The sequence below is a fragment of the Lynx rufus genome, unplaced genomic scaffold, assembly GCF_022079265.1.
Source record: "Lynx rufus isolate CCGP_SWC_20201006 ecotype Redwood Valley unplaced genomic scaffold, mLynRuf1.p SCAF_7, whole genome shotgun sequence".
NCBI lineage: Eukaryota > Metazoa > Chordata > Mammalia > Carnivora > Felidae > Lynx > Lynx rufus.
The window spans coordinates 24,821,210-24,849,076 of record NW_025814889.1 but is presented as its reverse complement, the minus strand read 5'-3'; the positions used below and the strand labels follow the sequence as shown (position 1 = coordinate 24,849,076).

The following is a 27,867-nucleotide window of genomic DNA, read 5'->3' as shown; positions in this document are numbered from 1 at the left end:
TGTCTATCACTTGTCCCTTAGATTATCTTTTTTATCTGGTAGATGACCCTGGCTGCCAATAAAATTAAATTCAAACCAAAAGGGAAAAGGTATGTATGTTTAGCTAAAGTTACTGTTAGTCAAAAGCACATAGAGAAAAGAACTGCTATTTCCTAGAGACAATTTCAAACACTCAGATGAATAATGTGATGAGTAAACACTGTAAACCAGAAGCACGGTAATCTTTCTCTCTCAAAGCTTCAGGTCACTGGGTACAAAGACAGTTCCTTCCACAGCTAGAAGCCATAAACTCTGGCGATCCTTGGAACTCCTACTGTTGACTAATGGGCCCCATCCTACTTAACATCCATGAGCCTAGGGAAAAAGTAAACAGCATCGATTGAAACAGATTCTTATCTATCCCAATATCCCAATTAAGAGTTCAGGGATTTTTCTAGGAATCCTATAGTCACATCAACAAACTCCTTCTTAATACCTCTGTCTGCCTAAGCCAAGAAACAGCTGGCAGGAAGAGGCACAACTTTAAAAGGAAATGTAAATACACAGGCCAAAAGAGCAATAGTAATAATACTACTACTACTATACATCAATGATAGTAACAAAAATTTAACTCTACTGGACACTTACTATGGGCCAAGGAATAAAGTAGTTTGGGCTAAATAAACTACTTTCATTATTTCATTTGATCCTACACAGTAGGAGTTTCCCCCCAGGCTTCACATGAGAAAACAGCAGTTTAGAGGAATAAGAGAAATGCCACAGCTCCTCAGTCTCAGGACTGAGTTTGATCCTGGTCTACTCCTCACCCTTAACCACTAAGCTTCAAGACTTCTCTCAGGAAGGAGGTAGGATAGATTGTTAGTCCAAGCCCCCAGGCTCCAAAACTTCACCTTTTTCTCACAACTCTTATATGAAATAAAGGCAAAACAACGAAAAATTAGTAAATGAATTAAGTGTATACAATGTACAGCTTCAAATCAATCCTTTATCACAAAACTATTTAAACCTGCACTTTTGTGCTATAATTTGTACTGATTTTTAAAAATATGTTCTTTCATCAATATAAAACAAGTATTTTTTTTCAAGTTTTTAAAATTTATTTTGATAGAAAGAGGGAACAGAGCAGGGATGGGCAGAGAGGGGCGGGTGGGGAGGGAGGGAGGGAGGGAGGGAGAGAGAGAGAGAGAGAGAGAGAGAGAGAAGGAGAATATGAATACCAAGTAGGCTCCACGTTGTCAGCACAGAGCCCGACATGGGGCTCAATCTCATGAACACTGAGATCATGACCTGAGCTGAAGTCAAGAGTCAGATGCTTAACCAACTGAGCCATCCAGGTGACCCTAAAACAAGTATTTTGATAAGGTCTAACATTCACTGTTCAAGTATCAACGAAAAAGAAATTTATGAAGTGGAAATCCTTTTAACAAACTACCCACTCATTATAATAACAGATTGTTACAAGATTTAAATAAGAAAATATACAGACATTCTATAAAACAAAGGGACCAGGACTATTTCTTCAATGTATTCTCAGAAATTAGTACAGTACCTGGAATCCAGTAAAGGTTTGTCACCTAAAATTAAAACAATACTCCACTATTCTAAAATCTGTTTTGTATGCTATATTACATCTTGGGACAAATAAAGAACCCTAATGGAAAAACCAGTACTTTAGTAAAATTAAACTTTATTTGGTAAAGTCTAAATACAGTCTATAGTTAAAAGTACCGTACCAATGTTCATTTCTCAGTTTTGACAAATGCACCATGGTTAAGTAAGCAGTTAACATTAGGGGAAGGCAGTTGAAGGATATATAGAAACTCAGTACTGTTTTGCAGATTTTCTATAAATCTAAAATTATTCCAGTATGAAAAGTTATAAAAGAAAGAACAAACAAATGAACTCAGGAAAGAACTTGACACACAGTAAACATTAACAAATGCTATCTGTTGGGCGCTTGGGTGGCTTAGTCAGTTAAGTGTCCTACTCTCGGTTTCTGCTCAGGTCATGATCTCACGGTTTCGTGGGTTGGAGCCCTGCATAGGACTCTGCACTAACAGCGTGGAGTCTGCTTGGTATTCTCTCCCCCGCCCCTCCCCTGTTCACACTCTGACTCTCTCAAAATAAATAAACAAACAAACAACTTTAAAAATGAATAAATGCTACCTGTTAAATTATTAATAACTACGACCACTTAAATTGGAACAAAAAACAGACTAACTTACCATATTTATTTTCAAAGAAGGACTGTGCAGAGACATGAGATGTATGCCAATGGGAAGAAACGCTCTTGCCTTTACAAAATCCAGGAAGTAGATGGTCTACCAGTTGATCAATCTGTCCAATTTTTAATTCAGATAATCCAAGGTCTCTTAAATTAAGTACAGGCTGTAAAGGATTGAGTCAACCAAGACTGCATTATCATCAAGATATTTAACCAAAGAGTTCTTATCAGTTGAAATAATATGAATTTTTTAAATGTAACAAATATATTGATTCCTCTTTTCTCATATTTAAAAACTAAATTGGTACAAATATTTTTATAGTTCTAGCTTTATGGAGGTCAGTCACATGAAGTTTGACAAAGGTTAAAAATATCACATTTCCAATAGTATTGTGAAGTTATGGACATTTAAAGCCTCCTCCAGTCTCTAATAATCAAAAGCCCATTTGATTTAAAAAAAAAAAAAAAGAGTATGCCGTTACCAGAGGACACCTCACTCCTCTGGCCTCATTGCCGAGATCCTTCTTCGAACTGAGAAGTTCTATAGTTACCCGTATCTAACTTCTAATAAGGAGGGACAATGAACAAAGTGAAAAATGTATGAAAACCAGGCAAGAAAATAAAGTCACATTACAACAGTTCTAAACTAACTACAGATTGGATAGGAGTTATTTTCTTGTCCGTGGAAACTGTCAAGCAGACATTAAAGACAAGTAACAATTACAAGCCTCAGACACCTGAAAGTTCAAGCAAGGAAAGCAAAAATAAATAGCCCAAGTATCAGCTTCTGATGACCGAAGTGAAGTTAGATACATAAAGTTGCATGCACAAAAAATAAAGTTAGATCGATGGATTATATAGCTCTGGATTGATGTCCAGGGGTTTGTCACTTACTAGCTGTGTGACAAGTCATTCATATTCCTTTTTAATTTTTTTTCATGTTTATTTTTGAGAGAGAGACAGCGCACGAGTGGGAGAGCGGCCAAGAGAGAGGAAGACACAGAAGCTGAAGCAGGCTTCAGGCTCTGAGCTGTCACAGAGCCCAAGTTGGGGCTTGAACTCACGAACTGAGAGATCATGACCTGAGCCAAGGTTGGATGCTTACCCAACTGAGCCACCCAGGCGCCCTGACAAGTCATTCATATTCTTAGAATCCATTTCCTCATTAGTAAAATGATGATGAAATATGCCTACTTCACAAGATGGTATGGATGAACAGAAAAGATCATGCCTTGGTCATCTGACATATCCTTACATAGGAAGATAGTCAAAGGCATGATGAAGGAAAATATTTAAATGTGCTCTTTAAACTACTGGGGCCCCTGGGTGGCTCAGCCAGTTCAGCATCCAACTCTTTTTTTTTTTTAATTGTTTAATTTACATCCAAGTTAGTTAGCATACAGGGCAACAATGATTTCAGGAGTAGATTCCTTAGTGCCCCTTACCCATTTAGCTCATCCCCCCTCCCACAAGCCAGCCAGCAACCCTCTGTTTGCTCTCTATATTTAAGAGTCTCTTAGGTTTTGTCCCCCTCCCTGTTTTTATATTCTTTTTGCTTCCCTTCCCTTATGTTCATCTCTTTAGTATCTTAAATTCCTCATATGGGTGAAGTCATATATTTGTCTCTAATTTTGCTTAGCATAATAACCCTCCAGTTCTATCCACATAGTTGCAAATGGCAAGATTTCATTCTTTTTGATTGCCAATACTCCAGTGTGTGTGTGTGTGTGTGTGTGTGTGTGTGTGTGTCTACACACACACACACACACACACACACACATAACACATCTTCTTCATCTTCTTTATCCATTCATCCGTAAATGAACATTTGAGCTCTTTCCATAGTTTGGCTATTGTCAACAGCACAGCTATAAACATTAGGGTGTGTGTGCCCCTTTGAAACAGCACACCTGTATCTCTTGGTTAAATACCTAGTAGTGCAATTTCTGGGTCGTAGAGTAGTTCTATTTTTAATTTTTTGAGGAACCTCCATACTGTTTTCCAGAGTGGCTGCAACAGTTTGTATTCCCACCAGCAGGGCAAAAGAGATCCTTTTTCTCCACACCCTTGCCAACATCTGTTGTTGCCTGAGTTGTTAATGTTAGCCATTCTGACAGGTGTAAGGTGGTATCTCATTGTGGTTTTGATTTGTATTTCCCTGATGATGAGTGATGTTGAGCATTTTCTTATGTGTCTGTTCTCCATCTGTTAAGCATCCAACTCTTGATTTCAGCTCAGGTCATGATCTCATAGTTCGTGAGATCGAGCCCTGCATCAAGCTTTGCACTGACAGCATGGAGCCTGCTTGCAATTCTCTCTCTGCCCCTTCCCTGCTCACATGCCCACGCTTGCTCTCTCAAAAATTAACTTAAAAAAAAAGTGCTCTTTAAACTACTAAAAGCTATACAACATAAAGGATATTATTACAATGAAAACAAAAGGACTACAATACTCAAAAGCTACTTTTCAAAAGTCACCTTTTAAAAAAAACGGGAAGCCAAAAAGTCTATTTACAATACAAAGACTTCAAAAGGGAAGTGGAGATTCTTAACTTAAAATTATTTCCCTTACTTATTGGCTGTCAGGTCCCTGGAATGTAAAGAGAAATAAGATGCATATAAACATAGCAATTATCATGCAACATAGTAACTGCTTTACAGAGATTTTTAAAACAAAAAGTAGTAAGAAAACAGAGTAACCAATTTCCTAAGTCAGATAAGCCTCACTGAGGTTAACACCTAATTTCCAAAATGATGTGTGAGGTGTAGTCCAAAGATCAGTGATGGAAGAATGAATTAGAAAGATGGGCTATGGGGCACCTGGCTGGCTCAGTTGGTGGAGCATGTAACTGTTGATCTCAGGGTTGTACTTAAAATCTTTTTAAGAAAAAAAAAAAAAGAAAACAGAAAAAGAGAAAGAGAAAGAAAGAGAGGAAGGAAGGAAGACAGGCAGGTTATGGTCAAGTTGTAAAGAGCCTTGTCTGAATTTAATTCTATAGCTAATATGATTAGTTTTGTTTTATACCAAGAAAATAGAAGATAAAGATAATAAACTGGGTAAGAAAAGGCTGATGGAGAAAAGAATTGAAGAAAGGCTGATGGAACAAGAGAAAAATGGTATGTGCCTGAACCAAGCTCTAACTAAAGATGGAAATAACAATCTTAAATAATAGATACTTGGAGAAACCAATGAAGTATAATGATTGAGAGGGAGAAGGGTTCTGGATGGATGTGCTAGTTATCATTTTACTGTCTCCGAACTCCTCTTCATCCTTTTTCGGCTGCATGAACAATGATCTGGGCTCTTTAAATATTTTTTCTTTGCCATCTGGGACAATGTGAAGCTTTGTCAGTAGAGACCACTGGAGACACTGTAGGAGTGTTTTTGTCCCTGGTTCCGGTGTGCTCATTCAGCAGGCTCCTGTCTGTAACACCCATTGTTTCTCTAGCATCTGGCGGCCACTTGTATAGCTTCTCCAAAACTTGGCTCCTACAGTAATCAGTGGCCAGCAGTACAGTACCTTGCAGCTTTTTCAGTAAGAGACATCCCCATGAACAGCTTTCCCTGCCTAGATGGCAACTTCCATCAAGTGCAGCTAGCATGACACCAGTGACTTCTCTGCCATTCAGTGAGCCAAGGCCATGCCCTCTTCCAACAAGGTCAGGACAGCAGCCTGTGGGTGGAGAACTCTTCCCATGATGCTCTATCTCAGTCCTAGGAGTATTAGCCACACCTTAAATCTGCTTGTCCTGTATATTTTAGAGTTTACTTATTATTAGCCAACCCCTAGTTACTCCCATCCCATATAAAAATAGGGTTTTAAAAATATTAAACTACAAAATTACACTAATTTTTCACATTAAACTTTTACTGCTCAATTGACTACATGGTTTCTCTTTCCTGGTTGGAATCCCTGACAAAAAGGCGCTAAATCCACTGTAATCTCAAATATACTAGAATTTGAGAGTAGCTGAGTTCTGGACATCTTAATTTTGAGATCCCTGAAATTCTCCGGGGCGGGGGGAGGGGGGGTTATTTTAACAAAGCACTAAATAAATTACTTCAAAGATTTAAAGAGAATTTGGGGTTGGAGATATATTTGGGAGTCATCAGCATATATATAAGTATATAGATCTAGATGTTAGGTGAAGATATGAAAATGGGTAACATAACTTAGAAGAACGTGCATAACAAAAATTAGATCAAGGATAAATGCATGCCAAATATTTAAGGGGCTGGCAAAAAAAGACAAGTCAGCAAAACAGAAAGAGAAAACACCATCATCAATGCAACATCACTCAATTCAAGGGAGTATTTCGAATCTCTGAGGGAAGGAGAATCCCAAGCAGCCTCTGCGTGACTCAATCTCATGAATCCTGAGATCATGACCTGAGTGGAAATCAATAGTCGGGAGACTTAACTGACTGAGCCACCCAGGCGCCCCAGGAGTATTTTGAAGGCAGTAAATGTTCAGTAAGATCAAATGCTCAGGAAAAGTTGAATAAGATACAGATTTTTTTTTAGAAGCCTACATTTAGCACAAAGGAAATCAACTGACTTTAGCAAAGTCTGTAAAATGGTACAAGTAGTAGCCAAACTATGATGAGATACAGTGTGAATAGAAGTTTAGCAAGTAGTTACATGTTCAGACTGCTATTTCAAGAAGTCTGAAAGCAAAGGGAAAATAAGTCAGTATCTTGAAGGAAGTTGAAAGGAAGGTTCTAATACCTGCATTGTGGAGTGTATATTTGGATGAGCAAGACTTGATGAAAGCAAAGCCAACTGCACAGCAAAGGTAGAGATGAAATTAGAGATGGTAGGATGCTTAAGGAGAAAGAAAACGGGTTCTGTACAGTAATAAAGTTCACTAAAGATGAACAATAGGATTAATGAGGGCGTATCAGAGATTAAGAAGCCAATTCTATATCTGAGACCATTACTCATAACCTCAACATTGGCTTCCAGAATTTAGCTACTTTTTAAGCCCCGACCTAGCAATTTCACTTAATGAAATAGTCAAAGATTTAGCAACACAAACAGTAAAAGTTGTAATGTTTATAGCAACAAAAAATTGGGAACAATATCCAATAATGGGATATCATACAATGAACGTTCTGAAGTCATTTAAAAATACAAAAAATGTATGGCATAACAAGTTCATAATGACTATTAAATTAACAAAGCAGTATCTAAATCAGCATATGCAGTATGATCCAATTATAAAATAAAAAAGTACAAAAGAGACATGAGATATAAATACAAAATGTTAACAGCATTATCTCTGGGGAACAGGATCATAGGTGAATTTTATTTCTTCTACCTACACAGTATTTTCCAAAATTTCTAAAATGAACATAATATTGCTATATGCAGCAATTTTGATACATGTGGTATTTTCATCAGGCAGGCTCTCTGGGACTGTAATTTAGGAGAAGGGTATCACCACAGTAGAAAAGACAATGGACTCCCTAGAAGAAGCAATAGGAATTAGGTAAATATTATAAAAGGAAAGCATAAAGATGAAGACAAATTTTTTCATCTAATTAAAATTTTATCTTAAGACTGATTCCCACCCCCCCCCACCCCCCCCACCCCGTCCCTTGCAAGAGTGAACATTTTATCTGCCCTTTGCCAAAGCCTCTGATATCAGGACTAAGAACATAAGTTATTTATGGATTAAAAAGGTTTTTAGGAAATTTAACTACAGAGTATAATGTTTTCTGTGAAAAATGTATTCAGAACTATATGCACCTACCTTATTAATAAACTTTGTGAACACAAAGGTTTCTAGGCTGGGAATTCCCTGTATCCTAGGAAACACTGATTTTATAATTCTCTGAACACTGAAAAGTAGTTTTATAGCTTATACATTTCACTTTCAGGTCCCTGTATTCTAACCGTTCAATTACACTGAAATCTCCTGTAAGGCAGCAGATGGTAACTTCTTACTATTCTACCTTCGTTGAGACTTGGGAGGCAATTACGGTCAGTTAATTGTGGGTTCACTACTGCTGCTGGAGCAACACAAAATATCTAAATGGTATCACACAATTAGCAATCTAGGAAGTGAATACCAAATACACTTCCACATGAATTTTTTTTTTAATGTTTTATTTTATTTTTGAAAGACAGAGAGAGAGAGAGAAAGAGAGAGAGAGAGAGAGAGACAGAGAGAGACAGAGATTTCAAAGCAGGCTCCAGGCTCAGCTGTCAGCACAGAGTCCAATGTGGGGCCCAAACCCACGAACCGTGAGATCATGACCTGAGATGAAGTTGGACCCTTAACTGACGGAGCCATCCAGGTGCCCCATGATTTTGTTTTTTTTTAAAAGTAGGCTCCATGTCCAACGCGGGACTCGAACTTACAACCCTAAGATTAAGAATCATATGCTCTTCCAACTAAGCAAGGTAGGTACCCCTGCCACATGAAATTTTTAATAAATTAAATTGTAAAGAATAGGACAACATAACTTTTCCATATGTACAATAAAACCAGAATTAGACATCTTTATTCATAAAGGAGATTAAGCTGAAGACAGAAATCACCTTGTTACAAATGCCTAAACGTAGACATTTTAGGCATGTTTACAACATACTAAATCAAAAAAGCTGTTTCTCATACAATCAGGGTAAAAACTATTACCTCATTGCCAGGAGACTCATGCTCAGGAACTACATCTCGATGCTGGTTTTGTGAAGCTGATGCACTGACAGAAATAGGTGTGTTTTTTGGTGAATGGAAGGCATTGATGAGATGACTCAGAGGAACTGTAACCTAAGAGAAGATAAAAGTTGAAATTGAGTAGTGTGCTTTTTAAAATTAAACAAGAAAAATTCTCCTTATTGTCAGGATCTGGGATTTGTAAAAAGTTAAACATACACTGTAGATCAGAACAATATATTAAAAGATGTAAATACTCAGATTATTGCTGGTGGAAAGAAAACTGGTAATTCTTCCAAGACAGCATTCTGGCTATATGAATCAAAAATATTTAAAAAACAAACACATATAATTTCCCATCAATCTAATTTCTAATAATTTATTCTAAGGAAATAATGTGAAAAGTGCTTGTTTGTGCACAGATGACAATTTTCATCAAAATGTTTAAAAAGCAGTGGAAAGGTAGAATTGTCCAGCATTAAGGGAATGGGCTAAATAAATGACACCACCATAAAATGAAATGTTTCAGACTTAGAAAAAAGTAAACCTACAGCAGAATTTTATTCTTAACTTCCTCACTGCACCATCCCGTTCTCATCCTGTTCTAAGTCACCATCATCTATATGTGGATTTTGCAATAGCCCTCCTACTCTCCCTGAATCTGCTCTATTAAAAACAAAGTTAGATCTCATCACTCCTCTGCTCAAACCCTCCAATGGCTTCTCTTCTCACAATACAAGTAGAAGTCCTAAGCACTAGGATGTAGAAAGCCTCTGTGGTTCTTTATTACCTCTCCAAATTTATCTACCACAATGTTCTCCTTGTCTTCTCTACTCGAGACATACTGGCCTCCTTGCTGTTTCTGGAACACACCTAGCAAAGCCCTCACTTCAAGGACTTTGCATTGCTTTTATTCTGTCTACCTTGCTCTCTGACTTCCTTCAGTTCTTAACCCAAAAGTCATCTTTTCTTGAGTCTTTTCCATAGCCAACCTACTTAAAATTTCAAGAACCCTGCCCTAAAAAATATTCCTTATTCTCTTTCACTGCTCCATTTTCTCTTGTTGACACTTTTAGTATCTAACACACTTTACACACAATCTACTTACTTATCTGTATGTTATTCCTCTGTTTCTCTCCAACCAATTCTGACAATATGGTAAGAACCCATTTAATTTATTCATTCACTCAAGAAATCTTTATTTGGCATCTGTGTGCATTATTGTTGCACTGGGATACAATATGAATAAAATAGAGAAAAAATATAAAGTATGTATACTAAGTATTGTATAAACATTTTGTTACCCAGAACTGGGTTTGCCTCTTGGTAATGTCAAGCCAAAATACACAGCCATGCCAAAGAATAGGAAAAGGAAAGGTTTTACTTGGAACAAGTAAAGGAGCACACCAGGGATCTTTCCCAAAGCAGTGTCTCCCTGAATAACAAAATCGGGGCAGTTTTATGCTGGGGTTTCATACATATTCATGACAAGGCTTGTGCAGTGGGGAATACATCATGGAACTGGGGCAGTAGTCATCTTGAGGTGACTGAGTCCAGGTCAGAGTTACAAGGGCCAGCAAGGGGTCAGCATCATCAATTCTCTCGCTCCAGTTGGTCCAGTATCCGAGTGCTCAAAGGAGTTGAGATCCTTCAAAAATAAGTCGGGTCAGTCCTGACTTTTGAACTAACACTGGGAGTTTTGCCACTGACTTATCGTCCCTGATATGATTAGGCTATCTCCTGGCCTGATAGTGGCTGTTCTTAAATTCTTTCACAAGATGGCCAGGAAGCCTTACGTAAAGAAAGCTTTGTCTGTCTTTTTCCAGGGACCCCTACTTCCTTCTGTTTACAATTTTACATTAAATAATTATATAAATAAAGTAAAATAGAGAAAAGTCAAAGAATAAAATAGAGGAAAAAATCGCTTGCCACTTTGAACTTACATTTTAGTTCGCAGTGGTCTTTGTTCCCATTTCTTGGCCAGGAGCTCCTAAAACCCTTGGAATTTCCTGTGTGGTATAGTGTCTTACTATTCGTAAGGTAACCCTTTGGATCACTCCTGGATTTATGCTAATGAGGTGATTTAGGCTAGGGTCTTTAAATAGCCTCAGGGCTGGGCTGGCCACTTGAAAGACCTAGTAATTAGTAGAAGGTGGGAACTCTTAGCCCCACCCCCCTAGCTTCTGGGAGGGGAGGGCTGGGGATTGATCTCTATAAAAGCTCTTGAACAGTGAGTGAGATGGAGTGCAGAGATTCACCCTGAAGAAAAGTAATCCACTCCACATCTTTTGCTTGGGACCCTTCTGGCTGTACCCTTATGTACTTAATCAACTGGCTGTTCATTTCTCTTTCATAATGGACCAGTAAATGTGAAGTATGTTTCTTAGTTCTGTGAGCTATTTTAGCAGATTATCAAACCTGAGGAGGGGGTTGTGGGAAACCCTGATTTATAGCTGGGAGATCAGAAGTATGAATGGCCTGGGACTTGTGACTGGTATCTGAAATGGGACCAGTCTTGTGGGGCTGAGCCTTTAACTTTGGGGGTCTGCACTAACACTGTGTAAGTAGTTTCAGAATTGAATTGTTGGACACCCAGCTGGTGTCATATGCCATATAGGCATATCTCATTTTATTGTGCTTTAACTTAACATACTCCGCAAACACTGTATTTTTTATAAATTAAGGTTTGTGACAGCACTGCATCAAGGAAGTCTTTTGGTGCCATTTTTCCAACAGCATTTGCTCGCTTCATGTCTGTGTCACATTTTGGTAATTCTCACAATACTTCAAACTTTTTCATTGTATTTGTTATGGTGATCCATGATTAGTAATCTTTGATGTTAATGCCGTAATGGTTTTGGGATATCACAAATCCTACCCATATAAGACACTGAGCTTAATCAATAACTGTTGTGTGTGTTCTGATTACTCCACCAATGGGACCTTCCCATTTCTCTCTCCTTGGGCTTCCCCATTCCCTGAGACACAACAATATTGAAATTAGGACAATTAATAACCCTATAATAGCATCTTAGTGTTCAAGTGAAAGGAAAAGTCACGTATCTTTCAAGTTCAATCAAAACCTAGACATGATTAAGCTTGGTAAGGAAAGCATGTTGAAAGCCAAGATAGCCTAAAAGATAAGCCTTTTGCATCAGTTTGCCAAGTTGTGCAAGCAAAATAAAGTTGAGTGCTATTCAAGTGAACACACAAAGGATAAAAAACCCAAACAGCCCACTGCTGAAAGTTTCAGTGGTCTAGATACAAAATCAAACCAACCACAACACTCCCCCTTCAGCCAAAGCCTAATCCAGAGTAAGGCCCTAAATGTACTTATTTGTATGAAGGCTGAAACAGGTGAGGAAACTGCAGCTAGCAGAGGTTGGTTCATGAGGTTTAAGAAGCCATTTTTGTTAACACGAAAGTGCAGAGTGAAGCAGCAAACACTGAGTAAAAGCTCCAGAAAATCTAAATAAGACAGATACCTAATGAAGGTGGCTACACTAAATAGATTTTAAACGTACAGGAAACAGCCTTCTATTCTAAGATGCCATTTAGGACTTTCACAGCTGGGGGGAAGTCAACACCTGGGTTCAAAGCTTTGAAGGACAGGCTGACTCTCTTGTTAGGAACTAATGTAGCGGACTTTAAGTTGAAGCCTGTGCTTACTTACCATTCTGAAAATCCTAGGCCCTTAAGAATAGTGCTAAACTCATGCTGCCTGGGCTCTATGAATGGAAGGAAGCCTGTTTGACAGTACATCTATTTATAGTAGGGTTTACTGAATACTCTAAGTCCCCTGTTAAGAGACCTACTGTTCATAAAATATGATTCCTTTAAAAATATTACTGCTCAGGTAATGTACTTGGTGACCTAAGAGCTCTGCTGGAAGTATACCATTTAGATTATTGCTGCTTTCATGTCTGCTAATACAACATCCATTCTGTGGCCCATGGGTCAGGAACAATTTGGGACTTTCAAGTCTTATTATTTAAGAAATGCATTTTGTGAAGACTATATAGCTTATAGATCACGACTCCTCTTACAGACCTGGGCAAAGTAAACTGAAAACCTTCACCATTTTAGATGCCACTCAGAACATTTTCATAGGAAGAGGTCAAAATATCAACATTAACCGGAGTTTGGAAGAAACTGATTCCAAGCTTCATGGCTGACTTTGAGGGGTTTAAGACTTCACCGGAGGAAGTGTAGATGTGGTGGAAATAACAAGAGAACTAGAAGTGGACCCTGAAGATGGCAGCGAAGGGCTGCAATCTCACGATCAAACTGACATAAATGAGCTGCTTCTTATGCATGACCAAAGAAAGTGGTTTCTTGAGATGGAAATCTTCACCTGGTGAAGATGCTATGAAGATACACTCAGCTGATAAAGCAGCAGCAGGGTTTGAGAGGATTCAGTCCAATATTGAAAGACGTTCTAAGTGGGTCAAATGCTATCAAACAGTATCATGTTACAGAAAAATCATTCATGAAAGAGTCCATCGATATAGCAAACATTACTTGTGTCTCATTTTAAGATTTGCCACAGCCATCTCCACCTTCAGCAGCCACTACTGTGATTAGTCAGCAGCAATCAACAGTGAAGCAAGACCCTCCAGCCAGCAAGAAGATTATGACTCATCGAAAGCACAGACGATGGTTAGCATTTTTTAACAATAAAGTATTTTTAATTAAGGTATTACACTGCTTTTAGACATAATACTATTATTGCACAACTAATAGGTTATAGTGTAAACATAACTTTTATGAAATCTTGCCATTTGCAACTACATGGATGGAACTGGAAGGTATTATGCTAAGTGAAATTAGTCTGAGAAAGACAAATATCATATGACTTCACTCACATGAGGATTTCAAGAGACAAAACAGATGAACATAAGGGAAGGGAGACAAAAATAATATAAAAACAGGGAGGAGGACAAAACATAAGAAACTCATAAATATGGAGAACAAACAGAGGGTTATTGGAGGGAGTGTGTGTGGGGGGGGGATGGGCTAAATGGGTAAGGGGCACTAAAGAATCTATTCCTGAAATCACTGTTGCACTATATGCTAACTAATTTGGATGTAAATTTTAAAAAATTTAAATTAAAAAAAATAACTTTTACATGCACTGGGAAACCCAAAAATTCATTTGACTTGTGTTATTGTGGTACTCCCTTTACTGTGATAGTATTGAACCAAACCCTCAGTATCTTCAATCTCATTTAATCCTTTAACAGATATAAACACTATTATTATACGTCCTATTTAACTGATAAAGACATCCAGAATTTAGATAGGTTCAGTGGCATGTTCAAGTCACTCAGCAAGTATATGAGCAAATACTCTAACCAAGATAATTTGACTCTAGATTCTTGTTAGACTCTTTATCCCATAGTTACTGATACAGAAATGAATTAATAATATGTTAAATGAAAAAAACTGTTAAATGTAAAACTACATCTTGGGATGCCTCGGTGGCTCAGTCGGTTGAGCATCCAACTCTTGATCTTGGCTCAGGTCATGATCCCAGGGTCATGCCACTCGGCCCTGTGTCAGGCTCTGTGCTGAGCGTGGAACCTGCTTAAGATTCTCTCTCTCTCTCTCTCTCTCTCTCTCTCTCTCTCAGCCCCTGTTTCTTGCTCACACACTCTCTCTAAGGTAAAGTTAAAAAATTAAAAAACTACAACATACTTTTTAAAAAGCATGCATACACACGTATTTGTGTAGAGGTAAAAAGTACAAAAGAATGTATTCTAAAATATGTCTTTGCACAATGAGATTATGAAGGTTTTTCATTTTCTTATTTGTATTTTTCTTTTTGGCATTTTTGGCAATGAGCATGTATCCTTTTCAGGGTAGAAACAATAAGCTCTTTTAAAGCTACAGGAATCATGGGGCGCCTAGGTGGCTCAGTCGGTTAAGCATACAACTTCAGCTCAGGTCACGATCTCATGGTTCACCGGTTTGGGTTTGAGCCCCAGGTCTGAGCTGACAGCTCAGAGCCTGGAGCCTGCTTCAGAGTCTGCGTCTCCCTCTCTCTCTCTGCCCCTCCCCCACTCATGCTCTGTGCCTCTCTCAAAAATAGATAAACATTTAAAAAAAACTACAGGAATCAATTTCTTATATTTTTATTTTAGAGAAAGAAAGCGTAAGCAGAGGACAGGAGCAGAGGGGGAGGAAGGGGGAGGGAGGAAGGCGAGGGGGAGAGAGAGAGAGAGAGAGAGAGAGAGAGAGAGAGAATCCCAAGCAGGCCCCACGCTCAGTGCAGAGCCAGACATAGGACTCGATCCCAAAACCCTGCTATCATGACCTGAGACGAAATTAAAAGTCTGATGCTCAACGGAATGAGCCACCCAGACACCCCTGAAAGGCTTCATTCTAATTAGTTATATCTCTTATTCAAAAAAGGATTTAAATTGCTAAAAAATGGTTTGATCTCAATGAAAAAGTTTACCTTCCATATCTTTCCTGGCTTCACAGTTTATATTCAAGTGTATTCAATGATTAAGTAACCAGGAATTAGAAATATGTGTACTATTCTTCTTCAGAGCATAAAACACATATATGAGCCCAATTAAGCCTGCCTGCAGTACACAAAATGCCTTCACCATCTCTACCAACATCACGTACCACTAACTCTCCATCCAGCTGATGATAAACTCTCCTAAAATTCGGTCTTCTTGATATAAACTTCTTGAACTTCAGCTTTAAAAGGTTTAATACTGTATTCAACAGGCCAAGTCAGACTTGTTTTTCAAACAACTGGTAGGACCCCTCCAGGGCTGAAAGCTATCAGCAGAAGAGAGGAAGGGGAGGGACAAAAGCAAGCAAGGAATAGGTTTTGTTTTGTAGAACCCACACTTCAGCCAAGGAGACTAGCTGTTTCACGTGAGAGCCCCTTGCTGGGTGTGTCTCACCTGACAGCCACCCTATGTGAGCCAGTATGAGCTGGCTTTTTAAAAAAAAAAAATTTTTTTTTTAATGTTTATTTTTGAGAGAGAGAGACAGAGCACGAGCGGGGGAGGAGCAGAGCGGGAGACACAGAATCTGAAACAGGCTCCAGGCTCTGAGCTGTCAGCACAGAGCCTGACACGGGGTTCGAACTTACAAACCGTGAGATCATGACTTGAGCCGAAGCCAGACGCTCAACCAACTGGGCCACCCAGGCGCCCCTCACCATTTTTTTTTTTTTTTTTTGAAAATACAACGTATGCACTAGCATGTTGACATGCTAGGAATGAGTAACTGAAGTGCTTATGCGAGCTCCCTACCCCGCCCCCTAATACACTGAATAAAACCTTCCTGTACTAACCCCACAGAGAGACAGGGCTTTGAGAGTCATCTGTTTCCTTACTTGTAACAAGTAATAAAGTTCTTTGTTTTCAACATTTTCTCGGGTTGTGTCCAATCTGATGTATCTCAAGTGGTGAACCCCTTGAGTTTGATCACACAGCTCGGCAAATAACATTTTCACCCATCCAGCTGACCAAAACAGAAACACTTTTTTCCATCATCCCTCATTAAATTCTGCTCTTTGTTCAAAACAAACAAACTCATCCTCTTCTTTCCATAACCACTGCCACCACATTAGTGGTGCATTATCCCTCTCCTGGGTTACTGCAATAGCATCCTTAACTGAAAACACTTCTGATCAGGTTATCCTATGCTTACACTTCAAATGAAATCCAAAGTCCCTTATAATTTCCTGTATGATCTGCCTCAAGGCTTCACCCTAACCTTAATTCTGTTATTATGCCCTTTAATCACTACATTGTAGCCACACTGACATTATTTTTGTTCCTCCAATCAGCTAAACTCTTCCCAATCTCAGGACCTCCAGATATCCTTGCATATACCTGGGATACTGGTTCACTTCTATTAACTCTTCACTTGACTAACTCCTATTCAACTTTTCTTCATATCACTATAAAGATTCCACATTTGCTTTGTCCACCTGGCCCATTACTGATGTCCAATAAATAACTAATCATTTTCGATTATCCAGCCAGTACTAGCAAAACAAAAACAAAAAACAAAAAACAAAAAACCAAGAGTGGGGGTTACAAAAGGAACGTAATTATATGCTGAAACTAAAGAGTGTTAAAAAATTATTTTTAAATCTGAATGTGTTCAAAAACTATTAGCAAAACTGAGAAGTCACCCCACCCCCGCCCCAGCAAGAAACTATCAGAATGTTGCCATCAAAAAAGATTTTTAAATGAAACAAGGACAAGACACTGTCACAAGTGGTTACTCCCAAAAGAAGACAATTAAAAACCCTAGGAATGACTCTTTTCTGCCCTTTTGCTTGATGAAAAAAATGGGAGAATATGAATAAAAATAGTAACTGCAAGCAGTCAATAGCTTTAAAATATGTGTTTATTAGTCATTTCTGGCCAAAAAAGAAAGCACTCATAGTATTCAAATAATTATAACATGTTTGGGTTAAATTCCATTTAAAAAGGAAAGAAAGAGTTGGGTATCAGGGTTGTGAACAGTAAAATCACTGGAGAGGTGATCAGATGGAAAGAAACATTATTTGCTTTCATCATATCTAAGGCAAAGGCGTTTCCCCCAGCCTCACTCTGCTCCCCCCACCCCAGAATGTCCGGGACTGAACAATGCCTAATGGATTCTCTAGTAAAAATTCCACGCTATCAACTCGATAAACCAAAGTCCTCATCATCTCATGCCTCTGCTTCAACGTCAGCCTTTTACTCTCAGCGTGATCGCTGATCCCTTCTCAAGACTAGGACTTGCTTTGCGCTGATCGCCCCCCTCCTACGATCCCAAACGCGAAATCGCTTCCACGAAACGCAAACAGCAAAGAGCCCGCGGGCAGGAGAGAAAAAAAGGACCGGATGCCAGACTCACCTGGGGCTGCACCGTACTCGAGAGGGAAAACATCTCCTCTGGGCCCTCAGCGACCTCACCCGCCTGCCGAAAGTGCCCCTCTGTCCACGGCTCGGCGGGGAGGCGCTGAGCCCTTTCTTCCCTTTCTTTTTCCTTCTCCCCTAGCCCTCAATCTTCCTAGAAACAGAAAATGGCCTCCCCTTGTTACAGCTGCTGCAACGACATACAATCTGCCCCGGAAGGCAAGCCTCCAACGCAACACTACTTCCGGGACAGGTGGGCTGCATCACCCGCGGGTGAACGCCAGCGCTAGAGCTCCACCTTTCTGGGTCTGACGTTTGTATCTACCACGGTAGCTGAGCAACCCTGGCCCCCAGGCTTGATGTTCACGGGAATAATACAGGTGCTGGATCCCCAAGCTCTCTGGCGCCGATATATACACACACACACACATATACATATATACATATATATACATATATATATATATCTCCCCCTTAAGAGGGGATGGCATTGACCCTGTTAAATCTTTTTGCATCTTCCTTACGAAATCTTCCAACATAGTCTCCTTTTCCGACTGGGCCTTGAGTTATGATAAACTCTTTCGCTACAGTTTAGTGCTTTTTATCTTCCCCACAATAAATCGAAAATTGTTCCTATTGGTCCTCATCTGCTTCAGTCAGGCAAGTTACATCCTGTTAACATTGTCAGATGACAGGGCCAGCCACCTGCTTCCTGCTCATCCAGTTTCTCCACATTGTATGATTTCGGGGAGCCAAACCAAACTGGCTTACATTTCGCCCAGGGGTGCGAGGTCGCGAGGGGTAAAAAACAAACAAAACCAAGCAAAAGCGGGGTGAGGGCGGGTCCCATCAACCTCGTTTGGAGGTCAGGAGAAACCTAGTCAATCCCGAGATTTCTTGTAAGCAAAAGACAGTCAGTGCCTCCCCAGTTATTACTAAATGAGGTAATTGGGCCGCGGTCACCGCCCTCGAAGAGTGTGTGGTTGGCTGGAGAATTTCCCAGCGTCCCAGCCCTCAGCTCCATTGGGTACTTCCGCGCTAACAAGCAAGAGGTGACAGGGGCGGGGCTGCGCTGGGCTCGGCGCGAGCACGGCAACGCGGTGGCGTCACTGCCTACGCATTGCGTGGGCGGGGCCTTACTTTGAACCTAGTTGGCGGGAGTTGTGGCTTGGGAAGGGGCCTTAGCTGATGCTACAGGCTTCCTTCTGGGCTGGCCTGGTATGGAGCGCACTGCGAGGAGCGAGAAGGAGAGTGGAGAAGATGCAGTGACAGTGGAGTGCGTGAATAGGATCCCGGTGCCAAGACCTCCTTCCATAGAGGAATTCACCATAGTGAAACCTATTAGCCGTGGCGCCTTCGGGAAGGTGTATCTCGGGCAGAAAGGCGGCAAGTTGTATGCGGTGAAGGTAAGAAGGCGGGGAGTAAAGAGAGGGAAAGAGTTCGGACCTTCGGCCCTGTTTTCTGCCCCCTGAACTGGGCGGGCTCCAGGGCGGTAGGGGCCTCCACAGCCCTATGACTTCTTACTTGGTATGACCTGAGCGCAGGCAGGCCGAATGGCTCGCCTCTGCCACGCCCTTTTCACACCAACAATGCTTAGGAGACATCAGGACTTCTGAGTCCTTTTTACCGCCTTGACCTTTACCAGAATTAAGTTTGAAACATTAAATGTGAAACAACTATTTAAAGACTAAACTGAAACATGTTAGAACATACCACTCCTTTATCCTTGCAGCAGTACATATCATTCCAAAAGCATTCAAGAGCTTTCGATGTATTTGAAGCTTTCCTGGCCACTCTTGGTCCTCACTCCCCACTCCCATAATTTCGGATTACTCGTATTTAAGCACTGAATGAACATGGTAAAGAAACCAGCAGTTTTACCGCTAATGCAGTTTCAACTTCCTGTTGGACGTTGCTATGTGAATATCTACCAAGTGCCTTGAAATTGTACTTTCCTGACTTTGAACAACCCTCTCCACCTAACTGCTTAAACACTGAACTTTCTGTACTCCCTGTCTCCGCATAATAAAACCACCTTCGTCCCTGTCATTCAGGCTAGAAACGTGAGTCATTTTAATTTCCCTCTACTCCATCTGTATAACCTGTGTCTCAACTAGTCCTGTCAATTTTGTCTCATATTCCTTCTCTTTTTTAAAAATGTTTAAAGTTTATTTATTCGTTTCAAGAGAGAGTGAGCGGGGGAGGGACAGAGAGAGAATCCCAAGCAGGCTTCGTACTGCCAGTGTGAGCCTGATGAGGGGCTCGGACTCACGGAATGTGAGAGCGTGACTTGAGATAAAACCAAGAGTCAGAAGCTCAACCGACTGAGCCACCCAGGCACCCCGCCTGGTATTCCTTCTTATTATCTCTTCCATTCTATTACATTCCCAAGTCTGCCCAAGCACAGGACTTCACTTTTTCTTTTTCTTTTGTCTTTTCTTCCTCCCTCCCTGTCTCCCTTCCTTCCTTTTTAAAGTACAAGTCACTTTTTAGTAAATTAAAAATTGGGTAACTATTACCACAATCCAATTTTAGAACATTTCCATCACCCCAAAAAGACTTCCTGCCCATCTGCAGTACCTCCCCCTTAACACCCTTAGCCCCAGGTAACCACCAATCTATTTTCTGTCTCTGGAGGCTTGCCCTTTCTCCACATTGCATGTAAATGGAATCATACAATGCATGGTCTTTTGCATCTGTTTTGTTTTTTGTGTGTTTTTTGTTTTGTTTTGTTTTGTTTTGTTTTTTTACCTGACAGTGTTTTTGAGATTCATCAGGCCTTCATTTCCAGGAATAGGCCCCTAACTGGAATCGCTATTTTTTCATCCATTCCTTAGGCTGTGACATGCAACCTAACAAACTCCTTAGAAAAGCAATCATGGTCCAAGTCCTGGCCCTAAACATCAACTGTAACTTCCACAAATCCTATGTTCTAGCCACTCCAGACAATTGACTAGTCCGTGAATGCTGTGTAGTGCTGTGCTTCTGAACTTAGGTTTGTGCTGGTTCCTCCTTAAGTGCTTTTCTTCCACCCTTCTCTGCTCATCTCCACCTGTGTTATTTATGTATTAAGGTTCATCTTAGCCCCTCTTCAAACCTTCCCTGACCTCTCAGACACACCCCATTGAATTTAATTCTTCCTTGCTTCATATGTTGCTTTTCCTTCTGCTGTACTTGCTCATCAGTCATTATCACTTATTAAAATGAAAACATCAATTCATTTTTTCGATATTTGTTGAGTGTCCCCTTTGTGTGTAGGATCTAGGGTACAGTGGTGAACAAAACAAACATGCCCTCACAGAGCTTCCAATCTAGTGGAGTCATAGGTGAAATCATGTTACGGACTGGCTTTGCCAATTTCCTTCTTTTCTTATGGAAAGGTTATAAGGCTGGAATTTATAGTGTATTAATAATTTTGTTAAATATTCTAATGAATCTTTGGAAGAAATATGACTTTTAATCATCCTGAGAATTGATCTCAGTGTTGCTGACTATTCAGGTTAGTGCTCCAATTTTAATGTAGATTATATCATAGTTTTGCTTCCACACCAATTACCTTGAAACTTGAAAAGAGTAATTTGTTATTTTCTGTAAGACAACATTTGAGACTATTAACTTTCAGTAGTTCTAACCATTCTTAAGATTTTTTTTTCCTAGGCAAACAAACTTCCTATGTTCTTCCTCTTTTTAATTCCCACCCATCAAAGAATCAGAAGTTAAAAAAATTTACTAGCTGCTAATTCTCTGTGCGTAGGTTCCTGATTATGGGGGCTTATTAGGAGGAAGATCACTATCCTTTGACTTTGTTAAAAGAACAGTAGAATGGAACTTTTTTTCTACTAATATGCAGGGCACTAAGGGAACATTTGTTTACTTCTTTTTCCTTCTCAAAAAGGATGTGATACTTTTGCCACTTGACGCCAAAATAAGCAGCTCTCTTGAAAAAAGGTTTGATTTGTTTTCACCATATTTGCTGTTTTTCTGACAGTTTCCTGATGGCAATGTGGAGTACAAATGACATCTGTGTTTTCTCTTCATCTTTTTCTTTCATCTGGTTGTTTTCACAAAAGGCAACTCTGAAACTTGAGAACACTTTGTAATAAAAAATAAAATGAGGGGCGCCTGGGTGGCTCAGTCGGTTGAGCGTCCGACTTCAGCTCAGGTCACGATCTCGCGGTCCCTGAGTTCGAGCCCCGCGTCGGGCTCTGGGCTGATGGCTCAGAGCCTGGAGCCTGCTTCTGATTCTGTGTCTTCCTCTCTGTCTCTGCCCCTTCCCCGTTCATGCTGTGTCTCTCTCTGTCTCAAAAATAAATAAACGTTAAAAAATTTAAAAAAAAAAATAAATAAATAAAATAAAATGAATGTGTTATCATGTTGTCTACCATAGGTTGTCAAAAAAGCAGATATGATCAACAAAAATATGACACATCAGGTGCAAGCCGAGAGGGACGCACTAGCACTAAGCAAAAGTCCTTTCATTGTCCATTTGTACTATTCACTACAGTCAGCAAATAATGTCTACTTGGTGAGTAATTTTCCATTTTTTTCTTCATTTAGCAATCACTGAATTCAGTGACTCAAGAAGAATACAGTCTCTGAGTTTAGAGCACTTGCGTTTGAATTCCAACTTTTGCACTTTCTAGCTTTATGACTTTGACCAAGTACCCTTACCTGTTGTTTGAACCAGGGTTCACCAGAGAAAAAGAATAGGGTGTATGTGGTGTGTGTAGAGGGTGGGGATTTAAGGAATTGTTCTTTGTGATTGTTGGGGCTTTCAAGTTTGAAATCTGCTGGGTAGGCCAGCAGGCTGTAGACCTGAAGAGTTGGTGTTACAACTCAGATCCAAAAAGCAGTGTAGAAGCATAATTCCTTTTTCTTGGGGTGGGTAGGGTAGAGGTGGGAGGCATGGAGGACAGTCTTTTTTCTTTTAAGGCCTTCAACTGACTGGATTGGTCCCACCGAGAATATGGAGGGTCATCAGCTTTAACTCAAAGTCTACCTAGATGTTTATATCCTCTAATACACCTTCATAGCAACATTTAGGTTCATGTTTCACCAAATCTCTGAGTACCATGGCTTAGCCAAAATGACACATAAAATTAACTTTCACACCTCAGTTTCCTCACCTGCAAAATGGAGATAATAATAGTACTTACTTCAGAGGTTATTGTGAAATTTTAATAGGTTAATATAAAGCATGTAGAACAGTGTCTGGCACATGGTGCTAAAAATATTTGGCAAGTAAAGGACATATAATGGGAATACTATACAAAGTTTGGTATGTAATAAAGAAAGATTTGGGGAGATGGTGGATATTGGGTGTGTGGACTTTGACAATTGCTTGCTTTTCATTTCTAAGGAAGAATTTGAGGGGGCAGGAATTGGTGAGGATATCTTGACTACATATTTTAGAGATTCTTTTGATTTCTGAGATGATCTATGGATTAAATGTTTGGTGACTCCAATAGCTTCTGTTTGGTATGCACAAATGGTTTTCTATGAATGAATGGGTCTTAGGATGTAGATTTTAGACGCCAGATTCATAGTTTACCAATGGAATGCTGATTTCTTTCATAATTTGATTGCCTTCAGTAGTGGAAACCCTTTATCCTCGATATGCTGAAGCCCTCTGTGGAACTTAATTGTGCCACACTTCAACTTTTTTCTATGTCAAAAACTTGAAGGGTGCCTGGGTGGCTCAGTCAGTTAAGATTAAGATCTTGGCTCAGGTCATGATCTCACTGATCGTGAGATCTGACAGCACAGAACCTAGTTGGGATTCTGTCTCTCCCTCTCTCTCTGCCCCTCCCCTGCTTGCACGTGTGTGAGTACACATACATTTCCTCTCTCAAAATAAATAAACTTAAAAAAAATTATAAAAGTTTGAGTCTGAACAGAACTCTCATGTGGAAGAACATGATATTCAACTTCAAGTTGTAGACCTGAATGTTCAGGAAAGGTTATAAACATAGTCAAATCTAAAACTCTTTTGGTACCTGATGGTTAAATCCATTTCTAGTCTTTCAGTAAATCTGTGAGTATATTTAGATTGACATTAAATGTGGTTACAGGGACGCCTCAGTGGCTCAGTCTGTTAAGCATCTGACTCTTGATTTCACCTCAGGTTGTGATCTCATGGTTCATGATCTCATGCTTTTGTCTTGTTCCTTGTATTACACACTCAATAAACCATCCTTAATGGTTAGATATATAAATTAAGAGAAAATCTAGACGGTGTAAATATCCTTTGCCCTGAGGGCGCAGAACCTGCTTGGGATTCTTTCCCTTACTGCCTGCTCACACTTTTTCTTTCTCTCATTTTTTTTTTTTTAATGTGGTTACACAGATTTAATGGGAAGGCCAGAAAATTTTGGAAAGTAAAAAGTTTTTCTAGGACAGTGGTGAGCACCTTTTCTGCATTGGGACTAATTCAGGATGGGTAAAAGATTTTTAGGGGTGCCTGGGTGGCTCAGTCGGTTAAGCGTCCAACTTTGGCTCAGGTCATGATCTCCTGATTCATGGGTTCGAGCCCCGTGTTGGGCTCTGTGCTGACAGCTTAGAGCCTGGAGCCTGCTTCAGATTCTGTGTGTGTGTGTGTGTGTGTGTGTGTGTGTGTGTGTGTGTCTCTGCCCCTCCCCCACTTGCACTGTCTCTCTCAAAAATAAATAAACATAAATAAATAAATGTTTTTTGTACAGTTTAAATAAGTACATGAAATGTGATCATATTGTAAGTACTGTTCTACTTATTTTTTTTCCACTTACTGGTGACCTCATCCTTTTTTTTTTTTTTTAAGTAGGTTTTATTTATTTATTTTTTTGAGGGAGAGAGAAAGAAAGTACACTCGTGCAAGTGGAGGAGGGACAGAGAGAGAGAGAGAATCTTCACTTGATCTTAGCCAAAAGGCCGAGAAGTGATAGAGAATCTTAAGCCAGCTCCACGGACCTGTGGGCTCAATCCCACAACCAGACCGTGAGATCATAACCTTAGCTGAAACTAAGAGTTGGATGCTCAACCAGCTGAGCCCCCTAGGTGCACCAGACCTCATCCTTTTTATTTTTTTTTTTTAATTTTTTTTTTCAACGTTTATTTATTTTTGGGACAGAGAGAGACAGAGCATGAACGGGGGAGGGACAGAGAGAGAGGGAGACACAGAATCGGAAACAGGCTCCAGGCTCTGAGCCATCAGCCCAGAGCCTGACGCGGGGCTCGAACTCACGGACTGCGAGATCGTGACCTGGCTGAAGTCGGACGCTCAACCGACTGCGCCACCCAGGCGCCCCGACCTCATCCTTTTTAATGGCTACACAGAATTCCATAGATTTATTTAGGAATTACATAATTTTTATAACAAATATCCTATTGATGAGTTGCTTTGGGTTTTTTTACTGTTCTAAAAAACACTCCAATGAATACCTTAGCATGAATTGCAGTTCCTGTTGTAATGACCTTCTCTGTGAGAAGCTGTGAAGTTGGATTTTGGAGAAAAGACATAAATTTGTATTGGAATTCACCCTAAATCAGTATTAAAGACAGCCCCTCTGGAGACACCTTTGCTCTGAGAAAGCCAGAGATATGGGTCTAATTTATAGGATAATTCACTGAGTCAAAAAATATATAGAGTATCAGTAAGAAGGTGAAAAATACTGTAAGAATAATTGACTTTTGGGGCACCTGGGTGGCTCAGTCAGTTAGGCCTCCGACTTCAGCTCAGGTCATGATCTCTCAGTCAGTCAGTTCGAGCCCCACGTTGGGCTCTGTGCTGACAGCTCAGAGCCTGGAGCCTGCTTTGGATACTGTGTCTCCCTCTCTGTCTGTCCTTCCACCACTCACACTCTGTCTGTCTCTGTCTCTCTCTGTCTCACAAAAATAAGCATTAAATTTAAAAGAAAAAAAAAGAGTAATTGACTTTACATCTTTTACGTCTGTGGTGAGCCAAATCTGGTCCACTGTTTCTATACAGCCTGTGAGCTGAGAATAGTTTTTGCATTTTTAGAATGTTGAAAAAAATCAAAGGAAGAATAATATTTTGTGATATATGAAAATTATATGAAATTTGAATTTTGATGAATAAATACATTTTATTGGAATACAACTACATCCTTTTGTTTACTTACTATCTATGGCTGCTCTTTTGCAACAACAGAAGAGTGAGGTAGTTGCCACATAGAACCACACATGGCTCACAAAGCCTAAAATACTTACTATCTGGCTCTTTACAGAAAAAGAAGGAAACACTGATGTATTCCATTCACAAAGACAACAGGGGACTAACTGTTTAATCAGACACTGCTTATGAAACAGTATGTGGTAAGACCTTACAGAGCATCAGGAAAAATTAAAAGATTAAAAACAATATCCTATTAGTTTCAGGTATAAATCACAGCGAGTCCATCTTTTTATACATTACAAAATGATCCTCACAATAAGTCTAGTTACCATTGGTCACCAAATTTAATTGCAATGTCATTGAGTATATTTCCTGTGCTGTACTTTCATCCCCATGACTTATGTATTTTAAAACATTTTTGTAGAAAGAGAAAAATATATCATGAGTTCATGCTTCAATTTCCAATTCAATGGAAAATTATAGAATTTTTACTCAACATCTTTGAAAAATATATAACATGTAAAAATATTTTGAAAAAAATATGTATTCTTTTACCCTGACTGTGCAGGTTCCTAACAACATTAACATAATTATTCATGTGCTTTAACTTACAACATTATATATATCTGATATTTTCAAAACAACAATACCAATATTGTTTTACTAACACTAAAACAACTGGATTCGATTTAGGATTTTTTTGCAGTTCTTTTTCCCCTTGGGATATACCATCATAATTCTGGGGGTGGCTCAGTTGGTTAGGTGTCCATCCGACTCTTGATTTTGACTCAGGTCATGATCTCATGGTTGGTGAGATGGAGCCCCACATTGGGCTCTGCACTGACATTGCAGAGCCGGCTTATGATTCTTTCCTCACTCTCTCTGCCCCTCTACTCACCCCCTCTCTCTGTCTCTGTCTCTCTCCCAAATACATAAATAAACTTAAAAAAAAAATTTCTTTTTTTTTTTTTTTTTTTTTAAAGAGAGCACGAGCAGGGGAGGGGCAGAGAGAGAGGAAGACACAGAATCTGAGGCAGGCTCTGGGCTCCGACCTATCAGCACAGAGCCCGACTCGGAGCTCAAACTCACAAACTGTGATTCATGACCTGAGCCAAAGTCAGAAGCCTAACTGACTGAGCCACCCAGGCACCCCAATAAACTTTTTTTAATTCTGTTTTTGGGGGCACCTGGGTGACTCAGTTGGTTAAGCGTCCAACTTCAGCTCAGGTCATGATCTCACTGTCGTGAGTTCAAGCCCTGCATCGGGCCCTGTGCTGACAGCTCAGAGCCTGGAGCCTGCTTCAGATTCCGTGTCTCCCTCTCTCTCTACCCCACCCCTGCTGGCGCTCTGTCTCTCAAAAATAAAAATAAACATAAAAAAATTATAATTTCCTGCAGTTGTAAAAAATAATAATGATAAAAAATAAAATTCTGTTTTTTGAAGTTACTTGAAATAATTTTCTGAACTGTTATGAAACATGACATAGTGCTAGAGTCACTTGTTCCCCTTTCGTATCATAGATTTCTACTTAAAAAAGTGAATCCATAAAAGTACTAGAAGAAAACTTTTATAATCATAAGTTGGTGTAGGTCTTACTAAGTACAAAGTAAAACATTTTTATACAAAATACCATTTACATAGTCGAATAACAAGTTTGGAGAAAATATTGTTCAAAAGACACACAAAGGTAAAAATAAAAATCAAAAAAAATAAAATTTTGAATTGATTAAAAAAAAAAAAAGACACACAAAGGGCTAATTTTACTACTGTGTAACAGGTTTTACACATCAATAAGAAATAATTAAATACCCAATAGAAAAATGGGCACAGAAGTGATTCACAGAAGATACATAAAAGACCAAAAATTGTGTAAAGGTCCTATATCTCCCTAACGGTAAATAAAGTGAATGTTTAAACAAGTCCATTTTTTTTTTAGATTGACAAAGATAAAAAGGATCAATAACAATTGATGAGAATGTAAGAAAATAA

At 39.5% G+C, this 27,867-nt stretch overlaps 2 protein-coding genes across 3 annotated transcripts in view; one reads left to right on the top strand and one right to left on the bottom strand.

Moving 5' to 3' along the window:
• YME1L1 (YME1 like 1 ATPase) overlaps positions 1–17,966 on the bottom strand; it is a 49,506-nt gene extending 31,540 nt beyond the window's left edge. The window contains exons 1-3 of one of the 2 annotated variants that reach the window (XM_047065328.1): positions 17,766–17,966; positions 8,868–8,999; positions 2,226–2,388 (exon numbers count right to left, since the gene is read on the bottom strand). In XM_047065328.1, the coding sequence (XP_046921284.1) occupies positions 2,226–2,388; positions 8,868–8,999; positions 17,766–17,798 (328 nt within the window). In that variant the 5' untranslated portion in view covers positions 17,799–17,966. The remainder of the gene's footprint in view (positions 1–2,225; positions 2,389–8,867; positions 9,000–17,765) is intronic. The other variant, XM_047065327.1, reaches the window with a different exon arrangement.
• Positions 17,967–18,987: 1,021 nt separating this feature from the next.
• MASTL (microtubule associated serine/threonine kinase like) overlaps positions 18,988–27,867 on the top strand; it is a 36,209-nt gene continuing 27,329 nt past the window's right edge. The window contains exons 1-2 of the mRNA XM_047065446.1: positions 18,988–19,173; positions 22,155–22,292. Of these exons, the coding sequence (XP_046921402.1) occupies positions 18,988–19,173; positions 22,155–22,292 (324 nt within the window). The remainder of the gene's footprint in view (positions 19,174–22,154; positions 22,293–27,867) is intronic.